Source organism: Pan paniscus, chromosome 2 (genome assembly GCF_029289425.2).
Source record: "Pan paniscus chromosome 2, NHGRI_mPanPan1-v2.0_pri, whole genome shotgun sequence".
Classification (NCBI taxonomy): Eukaryota; Metazoa; Chordata; class Mammalia; order Primates; family Hominidae; genus Pan; species Pan paniscus.
In genome coordinates this window covers 49,638,330-49,656,103 of record NC_085926.1, presented here as the reverse complement: position 1 = coordinate 49,656,103, position 17,774 = coordinate 49,638,330, and the positions used below count along the sequence as shown (strand labels likewise).

Here is a 17,774-nt window from a genome sequence, read left to right as displayed (position 1 = left end):
CAACAATTCTGGCAGGTCCTCACTAGCTTGTGCAGAAGTCAGCTAGAAGTGCTCCTGAAGGAGAGGTTCTGAGGCAAAAAGAACTCCAAGCAAGAGGGTCAAGCATTTAAAATGGATGAAATCGTGCAAAGAGGCTGCGAGCTGTGCATGCTCCACTGCGGGACAGGCGGTGACTCACCTGGCAGCAGTGAGTCCTGCCACAGGTCAAACATGCCACAGACTGAGAATTTCACACACACAATGGGAGCGGGGGGGGGGGGGGGTGGGGGTTTTATGAGTGTATCTATCCAGTTTCTCAATTGCATGTTTGCAATTAACTCCTTATACATAACATGGAATTTATTAAATATTAACAGTTGTCATTGAGGGTTTATATTTCATTGCATAGAACGTTAGAGATGAGACTTGTGGCTGTGCCCCAGATGAAAGGAGGCCCCCAAGGGAAGAGCCCTGGGGAGGAATGCTGCCCAGTCCACCGGATGGATAGACAGTGCCACATTCCCCCGCACAGGGCTCTGGGCCTTTCCCTTGGCTGGCAGAAGTCCTGGCCCCTCTGCTCTGAGTACACCCACTGGTGATGGCTTAAGAACGACTGGAATTGCACAGTAAACAGAGGCGGGCTGGGAGGCCTCCCTAGACCTCGCCCTGGGGTTGTGCTCTTGGTGGCCTGCTGCCCCCTATTGCTTCTAAGTCAACATTCTCCCTGTGCTGAGCAGGGGCAGAGCAGAGAGGAAACCAAACCATCAGTCACAAGGTGGTGGTGGAGGGGGAGAGGCAAGAGAGTGAGCCAAGAGAAGAGAGAAAGGGGGAGAGAGAAACAAAAGAAAAATGTTTATGAGGTATACACGTAAATCAAACTGGAATGATTAAGGCTGTTCTTGAAATCAAAAGAAATCCCCAGGTGTACAGACGAGCCGGCTGGTTGAGACAATGGCGGTGCCGCTGGGATGCTCACGATGGCTAGGGGGATGGCTTTGAGATTGTGGCAGTGTGCTAGCACGCTGCCACCCACGGGCTGGGAGAAGCCTCAGCCGGCGCCCACGCTGCTTTTCGGTGCTATGGCCTCTTATTTCAGCGATGAGACAGTGTTAGGTCCTAATGTTTGTAAAGTTCTCCCAACCCCTGGCCACATGGAGGTCTGCTCCGATGTCACCCAGAGGGCATGTGACGGGCAGGGCCCTATGCCACAGAGGGATCCGGGCCAGCTGGAATGTGAAGGAAACGGAGCCCAGGGCCCCCAGCCCTCAGTCAAAGCCCCTCTCCAAGGCTGTGGAAAAACTTCTGGCATCTCGGAGGGAGGGCAGTGTGTGCCCAAACTCTGTGTATAACGCATGGGAAGCCTGGCCGGCCAGGCCGCAAAAAGGCGGCTGTGGGAAGTACGGCAAGACACCGTGGTGGCAGGGTTTCTGGAGAGGGTTCTCCCTCCCAACAAGGGCTGTGCCTTGAAGGTGGTGCCCTGCAGAGAGCAGCATCTCTGGAAAGACAATCAAAGGTCCCCCGGCCAGTGGTCCGACTTGTCCAGCAGATGCTTCACCCAGGCAGCTGCTGTGAGAAAACATCACGTCCTCAACTGAGGCCTGCCTGCCACGTCCCACCTGGTGAGTCTTTGGGCCAAGGGTTTGCCAAATTGTAGATGCTTGAAAGAGAAAAGGAGGGAGGGAGGAAGGAAAGAAGAAAAGAAAGGATTCTGTCAAGAACTGTAGATAGCTGCTTCTCACCCTCACATTCCTCTCAGCCATCTGCCTGTGCTAGCGGCCACCTCCTCACCCACGGGGTGCCATGCCACTCAGGCTTGGGGAGATGGGTGCTTGGGCAGGTTGGAGGTCACAGAGAGGACAGCAAGAAAGAAGAATCAGGTCAGCCAGGAAGGGACACTTCTTTTAATGTAACAAAAGTTCCTTTTTTTTTTTTTTTGGCTTAAGAGTGATGGAGAAGGGATTTGGTTTGAAATGGCAAACCTCTCCAAGCCCATCTCTGAAATTGCCGTAAAGAATTTCAGGAGAGGGATACTCATGGCAGCACTGTCCACTTGACCCAATCATTAGCCGAATGCTAGAACTCAAGGGAGATTTCTTTAACTATAAAGTCAGTGGTCTCAGTGGCCCACCCACACCATGTGGCAGGACGCAGAACAAAGCTGTGTCTGTGCTTCCTTTCCCTGCTCAGGAACCATACCCTGGCCCCAAACCCAAGGTAGGTATTGTCATTAATCCAGGCCATGGGCTGTCCCTCCTTCCCCTCCTCTCAGCACCACTTGTGATTTCACATCTGTCCCAGGGCAACTCCAAGGAAACATCAGCTGAGCGGGAAGCCGCAGGAAGCCCGCTGTGGGAGGGTGAAGGCAGGAAGAACACTAAGGGCTGCACTATGGCTACTGTAATTAGAATAAATTCCAGGCTCCTTACTTGGCCTGCACAACCCACCCCAGCTGGCTCCCACCCCCTTGGACTTTACCCCTGACCACCTCTCCCCTCCACTGTGGCCCTGGCTGTACTGGCCTTTGCTCTGTCCCTGGTCCCATCCCAGCATCCGATCATCCGTCAGTGCTGTTCCCTCCCCTTTTTTCATCCCACCGCAGCCGTCCTCCTCCCTCAAGCTTCCCTCACATATCTTCGGCTCTGAGCACTTTGTCTAGAGCAGACCCCACTGCTTCCATAGCTCTGCTTCTCTGGCTTTATAACACTCATCACTTTCAGAAAGTACCTTTTTAATTGAATTTTATTTTTAAACTTATTTATTCTCTATCTCCTTTAATGGATTGTCAGCCTCAGAGGGCAGGGACTTGGTTTTGTTCTCTGCCATATCCCCAGATCCTGGAAGAGTGCCTGGCACATACCTGGGGCTTGACAAACATTTGTTGAATAAATGGATGGAAGCCTGGGCCTTTCCAGGGCCCCACTGCTTTTCCAGAGAAAGGTAGCCTGTGAGGTATCACACCTAGCTCCTTCCCTCCCACAACCAGTGCTGGCCCGGGCCCAGCATCTGCCAGCCCCAGGGCTCCCTTGAAGTGACCTGCTCACTGACTGCCAGGCCCCGCCATGGATAACACATACATGCTTGTGCACCGTGAGAAGCACCCTGAAGGGGCAAGGAGGGAGAAGAGGAGGGTCCGAGGGCTATGGGATGATGGTCAGTGGTCCTGGCTGTGCACAGAGCTGTACCAACAGCCAGGTGATTCTCCTCCCACCCAGGATGATGCACTTCCTCCTCCTCCCACAGAGGCAGGGCCAAGGCCAGGGCCAGGGCCAGGACAGGCTCCAGGAAGTGGTGTCCCAACCTGCCTTGGCCACTGCAGCCCAGACAGGGTGAGGGCTCCCATCCTGAGGCCCTTCTGCCCTCTCCCTGAGCTGACTTAGTCTGGGGCTGAGACTCCCTTTCCTCTATGTCCCTTCCTGTCTGCCTCTCTACTCCTTCCACTCTTCTATCCTGTGGGCCACAAGCTCAGCCTGTGAAGCCAGGAGTGTTTTGACTTCATTCCCGGAGCTGCAGATGTGACTCTGTGGGGTTTGGGGACTCTAATCTCTTCCAAGTGGCTGGAGCAAAGGCACCAGCAGCAGACATCAGGGAAGAAGCATGTTCCCCTATAGGTGCCACAGACCACCATGTCCTTCAGGATGACTTTGAACTCAGTGCCCAGCACATAGACTTCAAGTTGTGAGGTGCAGTTGGCCGTGCTGGGCTCTTCTCCAAGGGTGCCACCTGACTTGTCTGGCACCATCTCAGGCAGCTCTGTGGCCCCTGCCTCTGCGGGGTAGAGGGCTGCTGGGCCCATCGCAGCTGAAGGAAACCCAACAGGCCCTTCCCAGTTCACACTTGTCAGAACTGGCTAGCTGTCATCAGCCAGGCCTTGGCCCTTCACCCCTCCTCCGGCCCATCTCACCCTGATCCTGACACTCACTGTTATACGCAGAGTCCAGAGCTGTGCCCAGGCCTCTGACTCCAGAGATTTTTCCACAGCAATGATACCTCTCTTCATTTCTTCAAGAGCCTGTGGAGCATTTAGAGGAGGGCTGGAGAGGAGTTGCATCCCTGGAGGCCTACCTACAACCCAGTGCCAGCCCAGTGCTGTGAGAGCCCTGCAGGGGATAGCAGATGGTTTGAAAGCCAGGGCACTGGCCCTGGCTTTGGCCCCTCCTTTGCTGGGGACCCCTACTGTGTTGGCCCCATGGTAGGGGCTCTGTGCACAGTGTCCCTCCTTTTTCTCCTCCCACATTCAGAGAAGGGAACATTGCAGCTCTGGGCACTGAACCAGCCGAAGACTGGACTCCTCCCAGAAGACCCCTTCGGACTTAGAGCCCCACCCCCACCCCCAGTGCCTCGGGCCTTTCCCAGAAGAGGCAAGGTACAGGCTGCTTGTACTCACCATGCTGGGCATGGTCACCAGAATGAGGAAAATTTTTTGCCAAAAGCAGAGACAGCTGTGACAAAGAAAGAGGAGAGAGCCATCAGGAAATTGGGCCAGACCCCTCCCAGTCAGGGCCACTTGGCATAGTGAAGGCAAGCTCAGCCCAAGGGGCAGAGATTGCCCGGAGAACAACTGGGCATCAGCAGGTGGGCTCTCTGGCTGGCCTCTGCCTGGGTGACTGAGTCTGGAATCATCTCACAGACCCAGCCTGTACCAGAGCAGCCACCCACCACAGACCAGTTGCAGGCAGTGCATACCTTCCGTCAGTTTGCCAGCTTGCTCGGCTGCCCCGCCAGGGAGGATCTTGGAGAACACGCTCTCCCCATCGGCACCTGGCTGGCCGGCGGGAGCCCCTGGGGTTCCTCCAGGCCTGGCTCCAGCCTTCACACCTAGGAGGAAAGAAATCGCCATAATGAGCTATGCACGGCCTGGCTCTTTAGGGTCTAAGAGGGCAAGTACCCACGAGAGAATCTGAACACAGGTACCCTATAAGGTGGGAAGGTGAGAAGGAGGCTAGGGAAATAAAGAGAAGAAGGTAAGAACAGGAAGACAAGGGGTGGGAGAAGGCAGAAAAAAGGAGGTTGAGGAAGGGAAAGAAGAAGAAAGGGGAAAAAAAGGCAGAGAAGAGGAGGAAAGGGGAAGGAAGGAGGGAGCAAGAAGCCATGGTCCCCACCCTGTGCTCACCAGTGCCTTCCTGCTTCTCTGCCCAAAGCTGCTTGGGCCCTAAAGCCCCTGTGCTGGTGACCTCATTGGCTTATTCTAACCCCAGGCTTGTTTTCTGCTGGGGAAGGTCTACAGCCCCCGGGGCACCTTCTCAGGGATTAGTGAGGGCATGCAGTGTGGGGGAGCTCAGGGCACAGGTGGTATAGAGAGAGAACAGCCTGGGTGCTCTGGGCCACAGCCAAGGGTGTCAAAGGATAGGCTCACCTGCAGGTCCAGGTCCTGGTGTTGGCTGGGCCTGAGGAGCCCTCCCCTGTTGCGGTGCTTTGGCTGTCCCTTTAGGGCCATTTGTCTGTTCTGCCCGTGGCTGCAACACAGAACCTATAGCTAAGATTCTGCCCATGCCCAGCCTGGAACCAAGGGGATGTCCAAGCTTCATTCATAGCATCTTCCCTGGTTACAACCCATGCATGGGAGCTCTGCTTACCGGTCCTGCTGGTTGAGGACCTGTGGCTGTGCTGGGGCCTGGCTGAGGCTTCCCTGCAGGCTGGCTGGCAGCAGGGGCTGAGCCCCGGGTGGTTGGCTGGCTCTGTTGCTGCAGCCGAGCCTGTGTCAGAGCCTGCTGTGGGGGCTGCAGCCCAAGACCTTGCTGCTGCTGCTGCTGCTGCTGCTGTGTCTGTGGCTGGCGTGATGCTGCCCCAGAGGGTATTTGCCTGGATGATGGTGACTGTGACTGCTGTGGTCCTGGAGCTGCCTGCCGACCTTGCAGCTGCGGCTGCGCCTGGGGTTCTGCCTTTGACTGCAGTGCAGCGGGCCCGGAGTGGGCTTGCCGGGAGCCCTTCTTGCTGTCAGAGGCATGATGGTATGCGGATGAAGCACGGGATGGCTGTGAGTACTCAGCAGAGCTGGGATACCCAGGCTGACCCTTCTTCGGCATAGCTGGAGCAGAGCTGGGCTGAGAGTGGGGCCGGGCCTCATGGCGACCCAAGTCCCGAGCGTGTGGTTTGGCAGCACGCCGTCCCGGCTCCTCACCAGTGTGGCGGCCTGAGTGCCGCCCGTGGTCACCGTGCCGGTGTTCCTTGGCTGAGGCATGGCGGCCTGGGCCACCCTCATCGTGAGGCCACAGGCCCTCCTCAGGGGGTTCATCGTAGTCATGGTAGCTGTGCCTGGCAGGGCCTCGCTTCTGGGAGGAGGAGGAAACTGCATGGCCCCCGTGGTGCCTGAACCGGTCAGAGCGGGCATCCCGGGGCTTATCAAACCAGTCCGTCTCCTCCTGGCCCAGGTGATACGCTTCAGAGACCAAAAACAGAATACCATCAACCCCCGGGCTAGCCGCAGGGGGAGGCCTAGCTGAAGCCATGCAAAGAAACCAAGAGAGTGGGTGCCACAGCCACAAGCAGATCAACAGGCCCCCAGCCCACCCTCCCGCAACCAGGGACCAGGGCACAGATGGAGCAGGCAAGGGCAGCCTGCCTGCAGCAGGGCCCACCAGATGAGGCGCCAGACCAGACCCTGCTGGGACATCTTAGGGCCCAGGGCCCCACAGGTAGGCAGGCCCCCCAGCTGCTGAGTATCCGCAGAAATCACCCCTGGCTGCCATTACCTTCGCTGTCGGAAACCACGCAATGGGAATCATCCAGGATGTAGCCCTCCTCACGCTTATATGCGTGGGCCCGAGGTCCGTCCTTGACATGTTCCTGGACATCAGGCATGGAGTGGCTGGAGCAGAACTGTGGGCAGGTATCCCCGCCGGGAGGGAGGGGCCCTCCGGCAGGGCGGGGCCTCCCCAAAGGACTGACGGGGCTCTCCTCTTCAGAGGCCTGGCTCCGCATGGGGGGTCGTACCCGGCTGTGGGCCATACTTAGGGATGAGGGCTTGGGGCCTGCTTTTTGAAGTCGCTCCACAGCCTCCCGTTCCCTTTCGTACCCCTTGCCCCGGCCACTGAAGTCGTGGCTGGACAGCTTCTCCCCACTGTATGCAGAAGGTGCCCGGGACCGGCTGCTCCCGCCATAAATGCGGTCGTCCTCCACTGCGTCCCGGCTGGACATCCCATAGTATTTTTGCTGCTCATACACGTTCTTCTTGAGCCCATAGGTGATTTCATCCTGGAACTTCCTGCCCCGAGAGACCAGGCTGCTGCTGACTGCAGGTGGGGGGTAGGACGCCAGGTCTGACTCTACGTCTTTGGCCTCTTCAATAGGCGAGAACTTGGATATCTTTTGCTCCATGCCCTGCTTCCGGTGCTTGCTGCGCTTTGAGGAGATGGCAGCTGGAGCCAGGCTCTTGGAGGGATGCTTGGGCCCCATGGGCCCTGGACCATACTTCTCTACTCGAGCCCCATGCCTGTAGTCACTGTCACCATAGTAGTGGGTACTGGCTGGTCGACCATTGCTCTCCATGCTCCGGAGGTGGCCACCCTTCCCGCGGGGATCGTATGAGTCCTCCTCAGATTCCTCTTCTCCTCTGGCATAGCAGCAGGGCAGTGTGGGCCCGTCAAGGACACCTGGTTCTCCAGGCTCCTTCCCTGGACGCCCACTGCTGCCTGGCCCCAGGGGCTCCAGCCGTTGGCTATCAGGAGCAGTAGAGGTGCTGTCCTTGGTCAGTTCACTGATGTCATCAATCATTACGTAGTTTCGAGGAACGTTCTGCTCCAGACTGGTATAGTGTGAGTCAGAGGGGTAGGTGGGGGCTGGGCTCTGGCTCACACTGCCACGGTCACCAGCCCGGGGCACCTCAGGGACCTTGCCCTGCTCATAGCCACTGCTCACTGCTGGGCCACTGTAGCTGGTTTCAGATGGGGCTGAAGACATGGCCACAACGGGGCTGGCAATCACCTCATAGTTGGTGGGCACCTTCTGCTCCAAGTCGGCTAGCGATGTCTGGCGTGGCTTCTGCAGTGGGGCACGGCTATCAGCGGGGACTGGAAAAAGGGTGCTCTGTGTGGTTGGCATGGGTGTTTGGCCTGCATAGTGGCCTGTGGGACGGAAAGCCTGCTGGTTTGGCAGGCCAGGCTCAGCTGGGTAACTGGCACCAGGAGGAAAGGCAGGAGCTGGGTATGTGCTGGGGCCAGGGTAGGTGGGGGCCTGGTGGGCTGGGAATCCGTTCTGAGTTGGCCCACCACTGCCTGCAGAATACTGTGGGGCTGGAGGCTGGAAGCGGGGCTGCTGGAAGGCAGTGGGACCACAGCGGGTGGCAGGAGCAGCGGCAGTGGCAGGGAAGTCCACAAACTGGCCAGCGGGAGTGGTGCAGCCCTGGAGCCGCAGCTGGTTGAGCTCACTGTCCGATAGGTAGTCACGATGCTCGCCAAGACCACGCAAGGGTGGGTAGTCACGGCCACCCCGGTCTTTGGCCAAAGACTCTTTGCGTTGTGTGATACCCAACTCCAGGTACTTGAGCTTGGCGTCAATCTCCTTCTCCTCCTCATCCAGCTCTGCCTGCTTCTTGCGCAGCTTGGTGGACTCATGCTCCACCAGCCGCAGGTCCCGGTCCAGCTCCCGGAGCAGGCTGGCCTTGGTAGCAGGGACAGCGGTGGGCCCCGTCAGCCCTCGCTGCAGCAGGCTGGCTGCATACAGCTGTGGGGAGGCCTGGCCAGCCAGGGGAAGGTGAGCCTCCTCTGGAGGGGGGCTGGGCAGTGTCCGCTTCACCTTGCGGACCAGGCTGTTGGGTGGCAACGCCGACACCTGAGACAGAGGGAAGGGTGGGCAGCACTGAGACCCAAGGTGTGGTGACTTGATGGGGTGTGGGGTGGCAGAACCCAGGCCTGGGCTGGGGAAGGAGCTGGGTTCCATCTTGCTGGTGCCCTGATTTACCAGGCAGCCTGGAGGCCTACCCTGCCCACCCATAGGCCTTGGTTTCTTTGCCATAGAGGGAAGATCTGTGATTATTTTACAGCCCTTCTCTTTCCCAGAGCTTTGGGAAGCAGGAGGGTACAGGCAGATTCCCTTCATGCCAATGTCCTGTACTGGCCCAGCACATGGCTTTGAGAACCCCTGCACATCTCCAATGGGCCTGCCACCCTCTGCCTCACATTGAGGTAAGAAGAGTACAGCTGTGGCTCTGGGTTTGGGGCCTAGCAGCTGACAGGGGTTGAGATCAGTGGAGTATGAACAGGAGGCGTGGAGTGGAGAGGGTCCTGGGCCCGCCAGGCTCCCTAGAGGATCATGGGAAGGGACGCATGTAGATTGTATGCCAATCGTGGCAGGCTCTGAGTCATTCTGCATCCTGCCCTAGTCCTCTCTAAAGTGGAAGGCTTCTCAGCTGCCTGCCCACCCTCTTCCTCTAGTGCCCTGCACCGCCCTCTGCCAAACCCTCTGGGCTGTGCTCTTGGCCTGGTCCCCAGCTCCCTCCATGTCCCTCGGTCAACCTGCTGTTCTCTGGAGCCACCAGTGCACCCGTAAGTCCTATCCAGCCCTACCTCCAGCAGCATGGCTTCCTGGTCAAGGTTCCCTAACAGTGCCTACCATGGGGTCCTCCTTGCCTACCCTAGACACTCTGCATTGCCTGAAGGTCCACATTGCCTGGCAGTTCACTCTACCTTCTCCCTTTTTCTCTCGCTCCTAGCCTTCCCAGAATGCCCCATGCCCTTGGGTTTCATGGACCACCCAAATTCCAATATATACTGGGAAGTGACTCCTATAGGATTCTTACTTTTTACCTTGCCAAGTAACTACCTAAAAACCTCCCACCTACATCCACCATATGTCATAATAAAAATTATAGTGTGCCCTCAAAATTTCAGGGTGGGCCTTTTATGGAATAAATTTAGCCTTTTGAACCCCTCACTCTGTTGTCTCTTTTCTTATTTTGGCCACGCATCATGAGTGCCTATCATGGCCTGGTCTCACATGGCCAGCCCATGGGACCTCTGTGCCTGCAGCCAGGACCAACCTGCCTCTCTGACCTGCCCTCCCTGCCAGCCTAGAGTCCTGATCCCACCCACACCCCTGTATGGCCTGCATACACCAAGACTTCACTACCCAAGATTATCACCTCCACAAACCCCATTCTAAGGCTCCACTTTTCTTGTCTCTGTGTCACACCCTGAAAATGGGCAAATCTACCTTACGATGCCTCTGGCTCCTGCCTCCTCTGCCAGGTCTCTTCCTTCAGCCCACCCTCCCACATTCTGCCCAGGAAACTTTCCAAAACATCTGCTTTGTCCCATCTCACATGCCTAAAACCTCCAGAGGCTTCCAGGGTCTTTAGGAAAAGCCCATCCTCCTCAGCCTGGCACTCAGTTGTTGGCATTAGGCCCTCACAACCCTCTATTCTCACTTTGGCTGCAGCCCACAGCCAAGCCACTTCTCACAGTCCCCATCCATCACTGGCAAATAAAGCCACAACCAAGGGTAAGCTTATGCTTCTGAATCCCCTATCTAGGGGAGCAGACGGATGTGTAAACAGATTTACCAAGGGCCAGGTAGGGGGAGAGAACACCCTGGGGCAGAGAGCATACTGCAGCCCGCTGGGATGGGCCTCTAGTGCTAGGCCATAGGGGTGTGGGCTTCCTGTGTGGCAATGGAAACCAGGCCAGGACTGAGAGGACGAGAGCAGCCGCGCCAGGTTCATATGACTGATTTTCTTAGGGAACACCCATAGATGAAGTTTGGAGTGGAAGGGGTCCAGACTAGAAGTGAGAGCTGAAGAGGCCTAAAGGGGGAGGTAGCAGGGGCTGGACCAGGTGTGGGTGGTGAAGGGACAGTGCTGGGAGGAGGCTGAAGCTTCTAGTAGGGTATGTGGCTGGAAGGCTGTGGGGGCCCATGTGTGTGTCTGTATCTGCCAGGCTGTCTGCCGGGCTGCAGGCTCTATCAGATGTGCACCAGGGAGCATCTGCTCATTGACTCTTTCCCCTGGGTCTCTGGGGCCAGAGATGCCTCTACTCCCACCCCAGAAGAAGCCCCTCCCTGTGGGGGCCCCTCGGGCTAGGCAGAGACCCCTGTCCCACCCTGGAACAGCCCCTGTTCCCATACCTGGCTACCCAGTCCCCCCTGGTGCTGGTAGAGGGAGAATCTCTCTTTGGCAGACTCTTCGGCGGTGGGGCTGAGGGGCTTAGGGTCAGACAGGGACCGCTGCAGGGTCTTCATGGGGCGAGGCAGCGTCTGCTGGCGGAGAGCGCTGTCAGCCGTGAAGTGCTTCTGGGGACTCACGTGAGCTTTGTTCAGCCTCTCACTGGAAGCAAAGGAGGTGTCCAGGAGCCGGTGAGGGGACAGGGGTGAGACTGGTGAGTAGAGGACCTGAGGGGACTTGGGAGGCTGGCGGCTCACAAGCTGTGAGAGAGACTCCGGAGGCAGGTGGGCCTGGTACCCAATCTCCAGGGGATCTGGCTTCTTTTTTTCAAATCTGCCCAGAGGCCCTGGGGTGACGATCTGGATGCCAGGCAGGTAGGGGCTGATGGCAGTTGGCCCTACAAGCTGCGGCCCGGCTACACCCTGGGCCTGCCCATCTGGCTCCGTCTGGCAGGCCAGGCTCTCCCCACGCCCAGTCTTCTCTGGTGCCGATATGTACCTGACGATCTCCACCTTGGGATCGGTGGCAGCTGTGATGTGGATGGCTGGAGAGACCCTGGGCAGCTGGTCAGGCTCCGTCTGCACGGAGCAGTCACTGATGGTCTGGATGCCCACGCTGCTCATGGCCCTCACAGTGGCAGCAGCACTGGATGATGAGGCAGTGGCATCGTGCTTGCTGTCAGAGCCTGAGTCTGAGTGGCGGGGAAGACGAGACCTGCGGCGGCGCACTGGCTGCTCCCACTCAGCACTGTCTTCGTCGTCCGTCTGCACGCTGCAGTCAGCACTCCGCCGTGCCCGGCGTCGCCGACTCAAGAGGTAGCGGCTCTCCCCATCCTCATCGTCTGTCTGCACGCTGCTGTCAGCAATCCTCCTGACCACACAGGGCTCAGTTCCAGGCTCTGGCTCACAGGCATCCCGCAGGCGTGGCATGGAGTGCCGCTTCTTGATGCCACTACGGCTGGCCTCCCACTGCTCCTCCGTTTGCAGTGACATATCTGAGGCAGAGCTGGGGAGACCCCGGTGCAGCACAGGCTCACGAGGCTGCCCAAGTCCTTCAGGCCCTGCCATGGCAATGAAGGCTGCATGTGTAAGGGGGGGCCAATACTGGCCATTCTGGGCCAACTCAGCAGCCGCTAGGGGAGGCCCTCGGCCAGATGCCTCACAGGCTGCAGGAAAGGGAGCCTTCTGCCGCTGCTTCTGCTCCTCTAGCTGCTGCTGCAGCTGCTGCTGCAGCTGCTGGATCTGCTCCAGCTGCAGACGCTGCTGCGCTAGCTGTTCCCGCTGCAGTGCAAATTGAGCCTGGCGTTCCTCTTGCTGCTGCTGCAGCACATGGTGCTTGATGGTCTGCAGCTCCTGCAACTCCCGCTGCACCAGCAGCTGCTCCTCCTCACGGTGCCTCTGCAGCTCCACACGTTCCCGCTCTAGCTCCTCTTGCAGCCGAAGTTGTCGCAGCTTCTCCAACTCCACCCGCTCCCGCTCTAGCTGGAGCAGCTGCTCCTGTTGCTTCCGCTGCCTCTCCTCCTGTGATGCTTCCTCTTTCTCGAACCCTGGCCGGCTGAGGGCCCCACTGCCACCCCCAGGAGCAGCATCTGCTGGTGGCTTCTGGCCAGCTAGTGGGGCAGGAGCTGGGGCTCCTGCAGCCTCCTTGATGGCAGCAGGGGTGGTTGTGGGAAGAGGCTCTTCCCGTGCAGCCCCTACTGGCATCTCTGGCCTTGAAGGGCCCCCAGCCCCAGGGGCCTTGGCAGCAGCAGGTTTCCCCAGATAGACAGGCCCTTCTGCAGGTGGAACACTGGAAGCAATGGGAAATCTACTTGGTGCAGGATAGCGGTACAGCCCTGTGGGTCCAAGAGGTACCCAGGGGGCAATCATGGGCACACGTGTCAGACTGGTGAGTGGCACGGCTGTGATTCCACCAGATGCGTAAGGCCTGTACATGCCACCACGCACCATGGGCCGCAGGACTGAGGCAGGCTGGGTGGTGATGGGCAGTGTTGCAGCAATTGGGGTATTGATAGTCGAGTAGATCATGCCATCAGCTGCACGTACAGTGGCTGTGGACGGCAGCAGCTGTCTGACTGCTGTTCCTTGGCCTGCTGCAGGCCCATACTGGGCCAAGTTCCCAGGACTTGGGTGGCCCTCTGGAAAGGTGGGGTTACCAAGGAGTCCAGGTCTGAGGGGAACCAGACTCTGTGGAGCACTGAGCCCGGGCCCGTGCTGGGGCTGGTACTGCACAAGGTCAGGGCCACCACCACCACTGCCATGCCGCCCACCATACTGGTCCATGGAGTTGAGGGCAGCGCACATGCGACTGATTTCACGGGCTGTGGTGGCACTGTACTGGGCCAGGCTGGCCTCCTGGAAGCCAACTGCATCTCCCCGTGGGCCGTACCTGTGGTCTGAGTAGATGTTCGACACTGAGCTATAGCGCCGCATGGGAAGCGGGTGAGCCAAAAGGTCTGTAGGATGACGCAGGTCCGTGACTGAGCCATACTGCAAGCCCTGCCCTAGGTAGCGTCCATCCGCAAAGCCCAGGCTGTAGGAGTGCTTCAGTGAGCTGAGGTCCATAGCCGAGTCTCGTCCAGGACCCTGGAAGAGCTGCCCGATCCTCTGGGCATGGTAGTTGAGGCCAGCCTCAGCCAAATTGGTGTCAGACATGGAGGAGTACAGCCTACCAGGCAGGCCTTGTGGGTAGGGCCTCTGCTCCTCATGGGGCCCAGGCCCCACCACCCCCTGTGCCCGGTAGGTTGGGGGCTCAGGAGGCTCAGGGTCCCGGGGACCATAGAAGGGGCCGCTGCTTTGGCCAGGTGGGGCAGCATCTGCCATGCTCTTCTCAGGCACACTGGGGGCCGGGTGGAAGGTGCCAGTGCAGCTGCTGCCAAAGGGGAGCTTGTAGACCATGTCACAGCATGCCAGCTGGCTCTCAGGCCTCATCCCGGTAAGGTCCAGGGCACCCGCAGGCTCCTCTGGGAGCAGTGTGGTCACAGTGCCTGCTGTGCCCTCTCCCATCTGCACCACCACTGTGTGTGGCTTCCTGGCACCTGGCAGAGCATGTGACCGCAGCTCTGCAGGGGTGGCCCGGTGGGGCTCGGCACCTGGCTCTGGCACTGGGCCTGGCTTGAGGCCAACGCTCTGGGCGGTGCCCATCTGAGTGATCAAAACGTCTCTTCTGGCCAGAGGAGCTACTTGGTTGGGTAGGTTATATCTGGCAAACTTGGCCTCCCTGGGTCTTCCCCGGGGCCCACTTCGGTATGGGGCTGTCTGGACAGCCTGCTCTACTTGTTTGACCTGGGCCAGGCACACAGGGCTACCCCCACCCTGGCCAAAGTCAAGGCGGCTCTGGTAGGGGTCTCCATAGACCACAGGCTGCTTTTGTTGAGCCATGAGCACAGACGAGGCCATGGTGATGCTCACGGTGGTGGCAGTAGCAAGGAAGGTATGCTCCTGGGCATTGAGATTGATAACCAAGGGCTGCACGGCGGTCGACTGCCGTCCTGGGATTGGATCCAGGGCAAGACCATACTTCCTCGCTTCCACAGCAAGAGAGGTGAGGTCCATGCCCTGGTCAGTTAGGATGATGGGAGTGGGCTTGACAGCTGTACGGAGGTCTACCACTGCAGTGCCAGGGGTCCTGGGGCCTGGCTCAACCCTAGACGTCCCAGGGACAGAGGAGATCCGGCACAGGGAGATGTTCTCAGCAGGGAGGGCACCCCAGCCATATAGTGCCAGGGGCCCATCTGCACCAGCACTGGGCACCCGTGGAAAGCCAGGTGGCCCAGGTGGCTCTGGGGGAAGCTGAGACACACTCGGAGGTGTTGTCTGGCTGTAGCCATGGGTGGTGGGCTGGGTTTCAGTAGGTGAGCAGAGCGGGGAGGTGGAGGCACTGGCATGTACCATCCTGGTCTGGCTGGAGGCATCAGATGCCAGGGTGATGACCATAAAGGGTGCCTCTTGAGAGGACTCCTGCCACACCAGGCAAGGTGTGCTGGGTCGATGTGGTGTTTGTGTACCCTGGGCTACCATAGGTGATGGAGTGGGGGCACCAGGGCTCCGTGGCATGTCTGAGGCAGGGGCTGGACTTGGCGTCTGTGTAGAGAACTCTGCTGTGGCCCTTGGGCCCATCTTGCCAGGGGAGAATGTGGGACTCTCTGAGGGGGAAGACGGGGAGAGAGGTGGGCTGGAGCTTGCAAAGTAGGAATATGCCCGGGAAGGCTGAGGAGTGCCACCCTCACCGTCACTCGCACTCAAGGGCTTCTCTCTAGCAGCTCGTCCAGCTGCAGCAAGGCCACTGGGGGCCTGGGGTAGATCCTCAGTTTGGGACCCATAGTTTGCAGTGGTTGGGCTGTGTCCATAGCTGTGGGCTGTGGAAGATGGTGAAGGACTACGCTCGGAGCCTGCTGGGGAGGCTGGAGTCATATATCCTCGTGGCAGCCCAGCTGGACAAGGAGCCACAGCTGTGGTGGCTGGGGTCCCAGGGCCCTGGGAAAAGGGCATGCCTATCTCCTTGGAGGCTGAGCTGGGGGAGGCAGGAGAGCTGTGCAGCTTGAGGGGGTCCTGAGTCTCCTTTGCAAAATGCTGAGTGACACGGACATCGGGAATAACTCGGCCCCCGCTGCTGTCTGAGGAGGTGGGGGTAGAGAAGGACACAGGGGCAGCGAGCTGTGTGGGACTGGTACCAGGGGTAAGGGGGCCACCATTTTGCTTCATTGGGTCCATGTATGCACTCTCAGCATTTAGAAACTGCTTCTCCTTCTTTTTGTCCTCAGCAAAAGCCAGGTCTCGTGAGGAGGCCTGCCGCATGCGGACTATGCTCTGTGATGTCTGAAGGATTTCTTCGTACACGGCTGCTCCCAGGCTGGCTGGCGTGCCCTCTGCGGCAGGCTGAGCAGCCTGGCCATACTCACGGTCTGTAGTGTCTTGATATTCGAAGGAGCCCAGGCCCCGGGGGCCTGTGGGCTGAGAGGGGCCGCCATGGGGTCCCCGGGCCCCTGCTGCCTGGCCTTGCTGCCTCTGGAGCAGCTCAGCTTTGCGCATCATCTCCTCATAAGCCTCCTCAGCGCTCTTGAGCGGCCGTCCGGAACTGGGAGTGGTGGAGCTGCCGGAGGGTGTCTCGGTTGGTGAGTAGAGGGACATGAAGGTGGGCAGGTTGTACTCACTGCCTGACTTGTAAAGCCGGCTAGGGCCACCATCCAAGGCCTCAGCCTCAGAGTCAAGGGAGGGTGAGGGTGAGTACTCAGAGCAGGAGGAGCGGTGTAGCTCCTCCATCTCGGCCGCCTGCCTCAGCTCCTCCGTCGGGGAGGCATCCTCGATGGGTGACAAGTTACTGGGTGGTGTCTTGGAGCGCTCTCGCCTCCGCTGGGCCCGCAGTTCTTCCTTGTCCCGCCGGGTCTTGCGGGCTGTGCTGCGGATGCGCTGCTGCTCCACCTCCCGCATCTTCTCTTGCTCACGAAGCAGCTCCTCTTCCTCCCGCAGCTCCTCCTCCTCCGAGGAGTCCTCGATGGTGGGTAGCAGGGGCCCGTGGGAGCGGTGCCGGGCCTTGCGCTGCTGCTTTGCTTCTTCTAGACGCTGCCTGCGGCTGGGGCTGCTGTCACTGTCCTCCTCTAGGGAGGACAGAGAGGTGGGAGAGGTGCCCGAGGTGTAGCTGGGTGTGGAGGCAGGCAATGTAGAGGAGTGCTCACCACGGGAGCGGTCCTCAGGGGAGCCCGTTAGGCTCTCCATCTCCAGCTCAGGCTCCCGGTCCAGACTGGGGTCTGGGCCTTGGCCCAGGTCCATCTCATGACCATAACTTCCCGTGCTGTTGAGCTCAATGGTCTTGAAGCGACGGAGCCCACCCTGCAGGGTCCCACTGCCATCGGTAGCCTCTGCTGAGCCTCCCTCAGGGAGCAGCTCCTCATAGCCCGTGGTGGCATTGTGGGGCAGGCGCCTCTTGGGCAGTGCTGCTGGTTCTTGGCTAGGCTCAGGCCTGGGTCTGGGGCCACCTTTCTGGGTGCCATGTTTGGCCAGGCCACGCCCGGAGGTGGCAGTGTCATCCTCCTCCAGGTTGTCTTCCTCGGCGCTCATCTCGAGAATCTGCCGTCGCATGAACTCCTCATCAGTCAGTTCTGCTGCCCGGGCTGGGGGCTGGGGTGGAAGAGGGGACAGGCCACCCTCACTGCTGTCCTCCACATAGTCGTGCCTCAATTGGCTGCCAAAGTCATCTGAGGACTCGGCAGTGTCCTGCTGCTCTCTCCGGCGCCTCCACTCAGCAGAGTCTTCGTCTTCCTCCAGGATATCCTCCAGCTCCTCATCAGAGTCAAAGGCCTCAGGCATGATGGACAAGGAGTGGGGCCGCTGCTTCTGCTCCTCGCCAGTACCGCTGGAGAGTGGCTTGCTCCGCTCACTTGGGGCCAGGCCCTGGGCCTGCAGCAAAGGCCGCATGCTGCTCCCCACCTTGTGGATCTCGGAGGGGCTGGGTGGATGTGGCCCTGTCACCCCTGCACTGTCCAGCTGTTCCACTTCCTGCTGCACGACTCCTGTGATCTCACTCTGGGAGCTAGAGATGCCATCAGAGGAATAGCCTGTGTCACTGAGGCTCTGTGGGCTCCGAGACGCATCCTGAGAGTAAGGCTTGCCCACCAGGTCCTGCAGCAGGGTAAAAAGCAGACACTGACTCCCCATGGCAAAGCTCGTGGTGGGAACCCAACCCTCCCTGTCAATCCCAGGACCCT

The 17,774-nt window shown here is 59.2% G+C and overlaps 1 protein-coding gene across 1 annotated transcript in view; it reads right to left on the bottom strand.

Annotated features, from left to right (window-relative positions):
• Nucleotides 1–2,704: 2,704 nt before the first annotated feature.
• BSN (bassoon presynaptic cytomatrix protein) overlaps nucleotides 2,705–17,774 on the bottom strand; it is a 115,419-nt gene continuing 100,349 nt past the window's right edge. The window contains exons 5-11 of the mRNA XM_034955627.4: nucleotides 11,035–17,688; nucleotides 6,669–8,745; nucleotides 5,553–6,355; nucleotides 5,333–5,432; nucleotides 4,663–4,794; nucleotides 4,364–4,418; nucleotides 2,705–3,988 (exon numbers count right to left, since the gene is read on the bottom strand). Coding sequence (XP_034811518.2) covers nucleotides 4,378–4,418; nucleotides 4,663–4,794; nucleotides 5,333–5,432; nucleotides 5,553–6,355; nucleotides 6,669–8,745; nucleotides 11,035–17,688 — 9,807 coding nt within the window. The 3' untranslated portion in view covers nucleotides 2,705–3,988; nucleotides 4,364–4,377. The remainder of the gene's footprint in view (nucleotides 3,989–4,363; nucleotides 4,419–4,662; nucleotides 4,795–5,332; nucleotides 5,433–5,552; nucleotides 6,356–6,668; nucleotides 8,746–11,034; nucleotides 17,689–17,774) is intronic.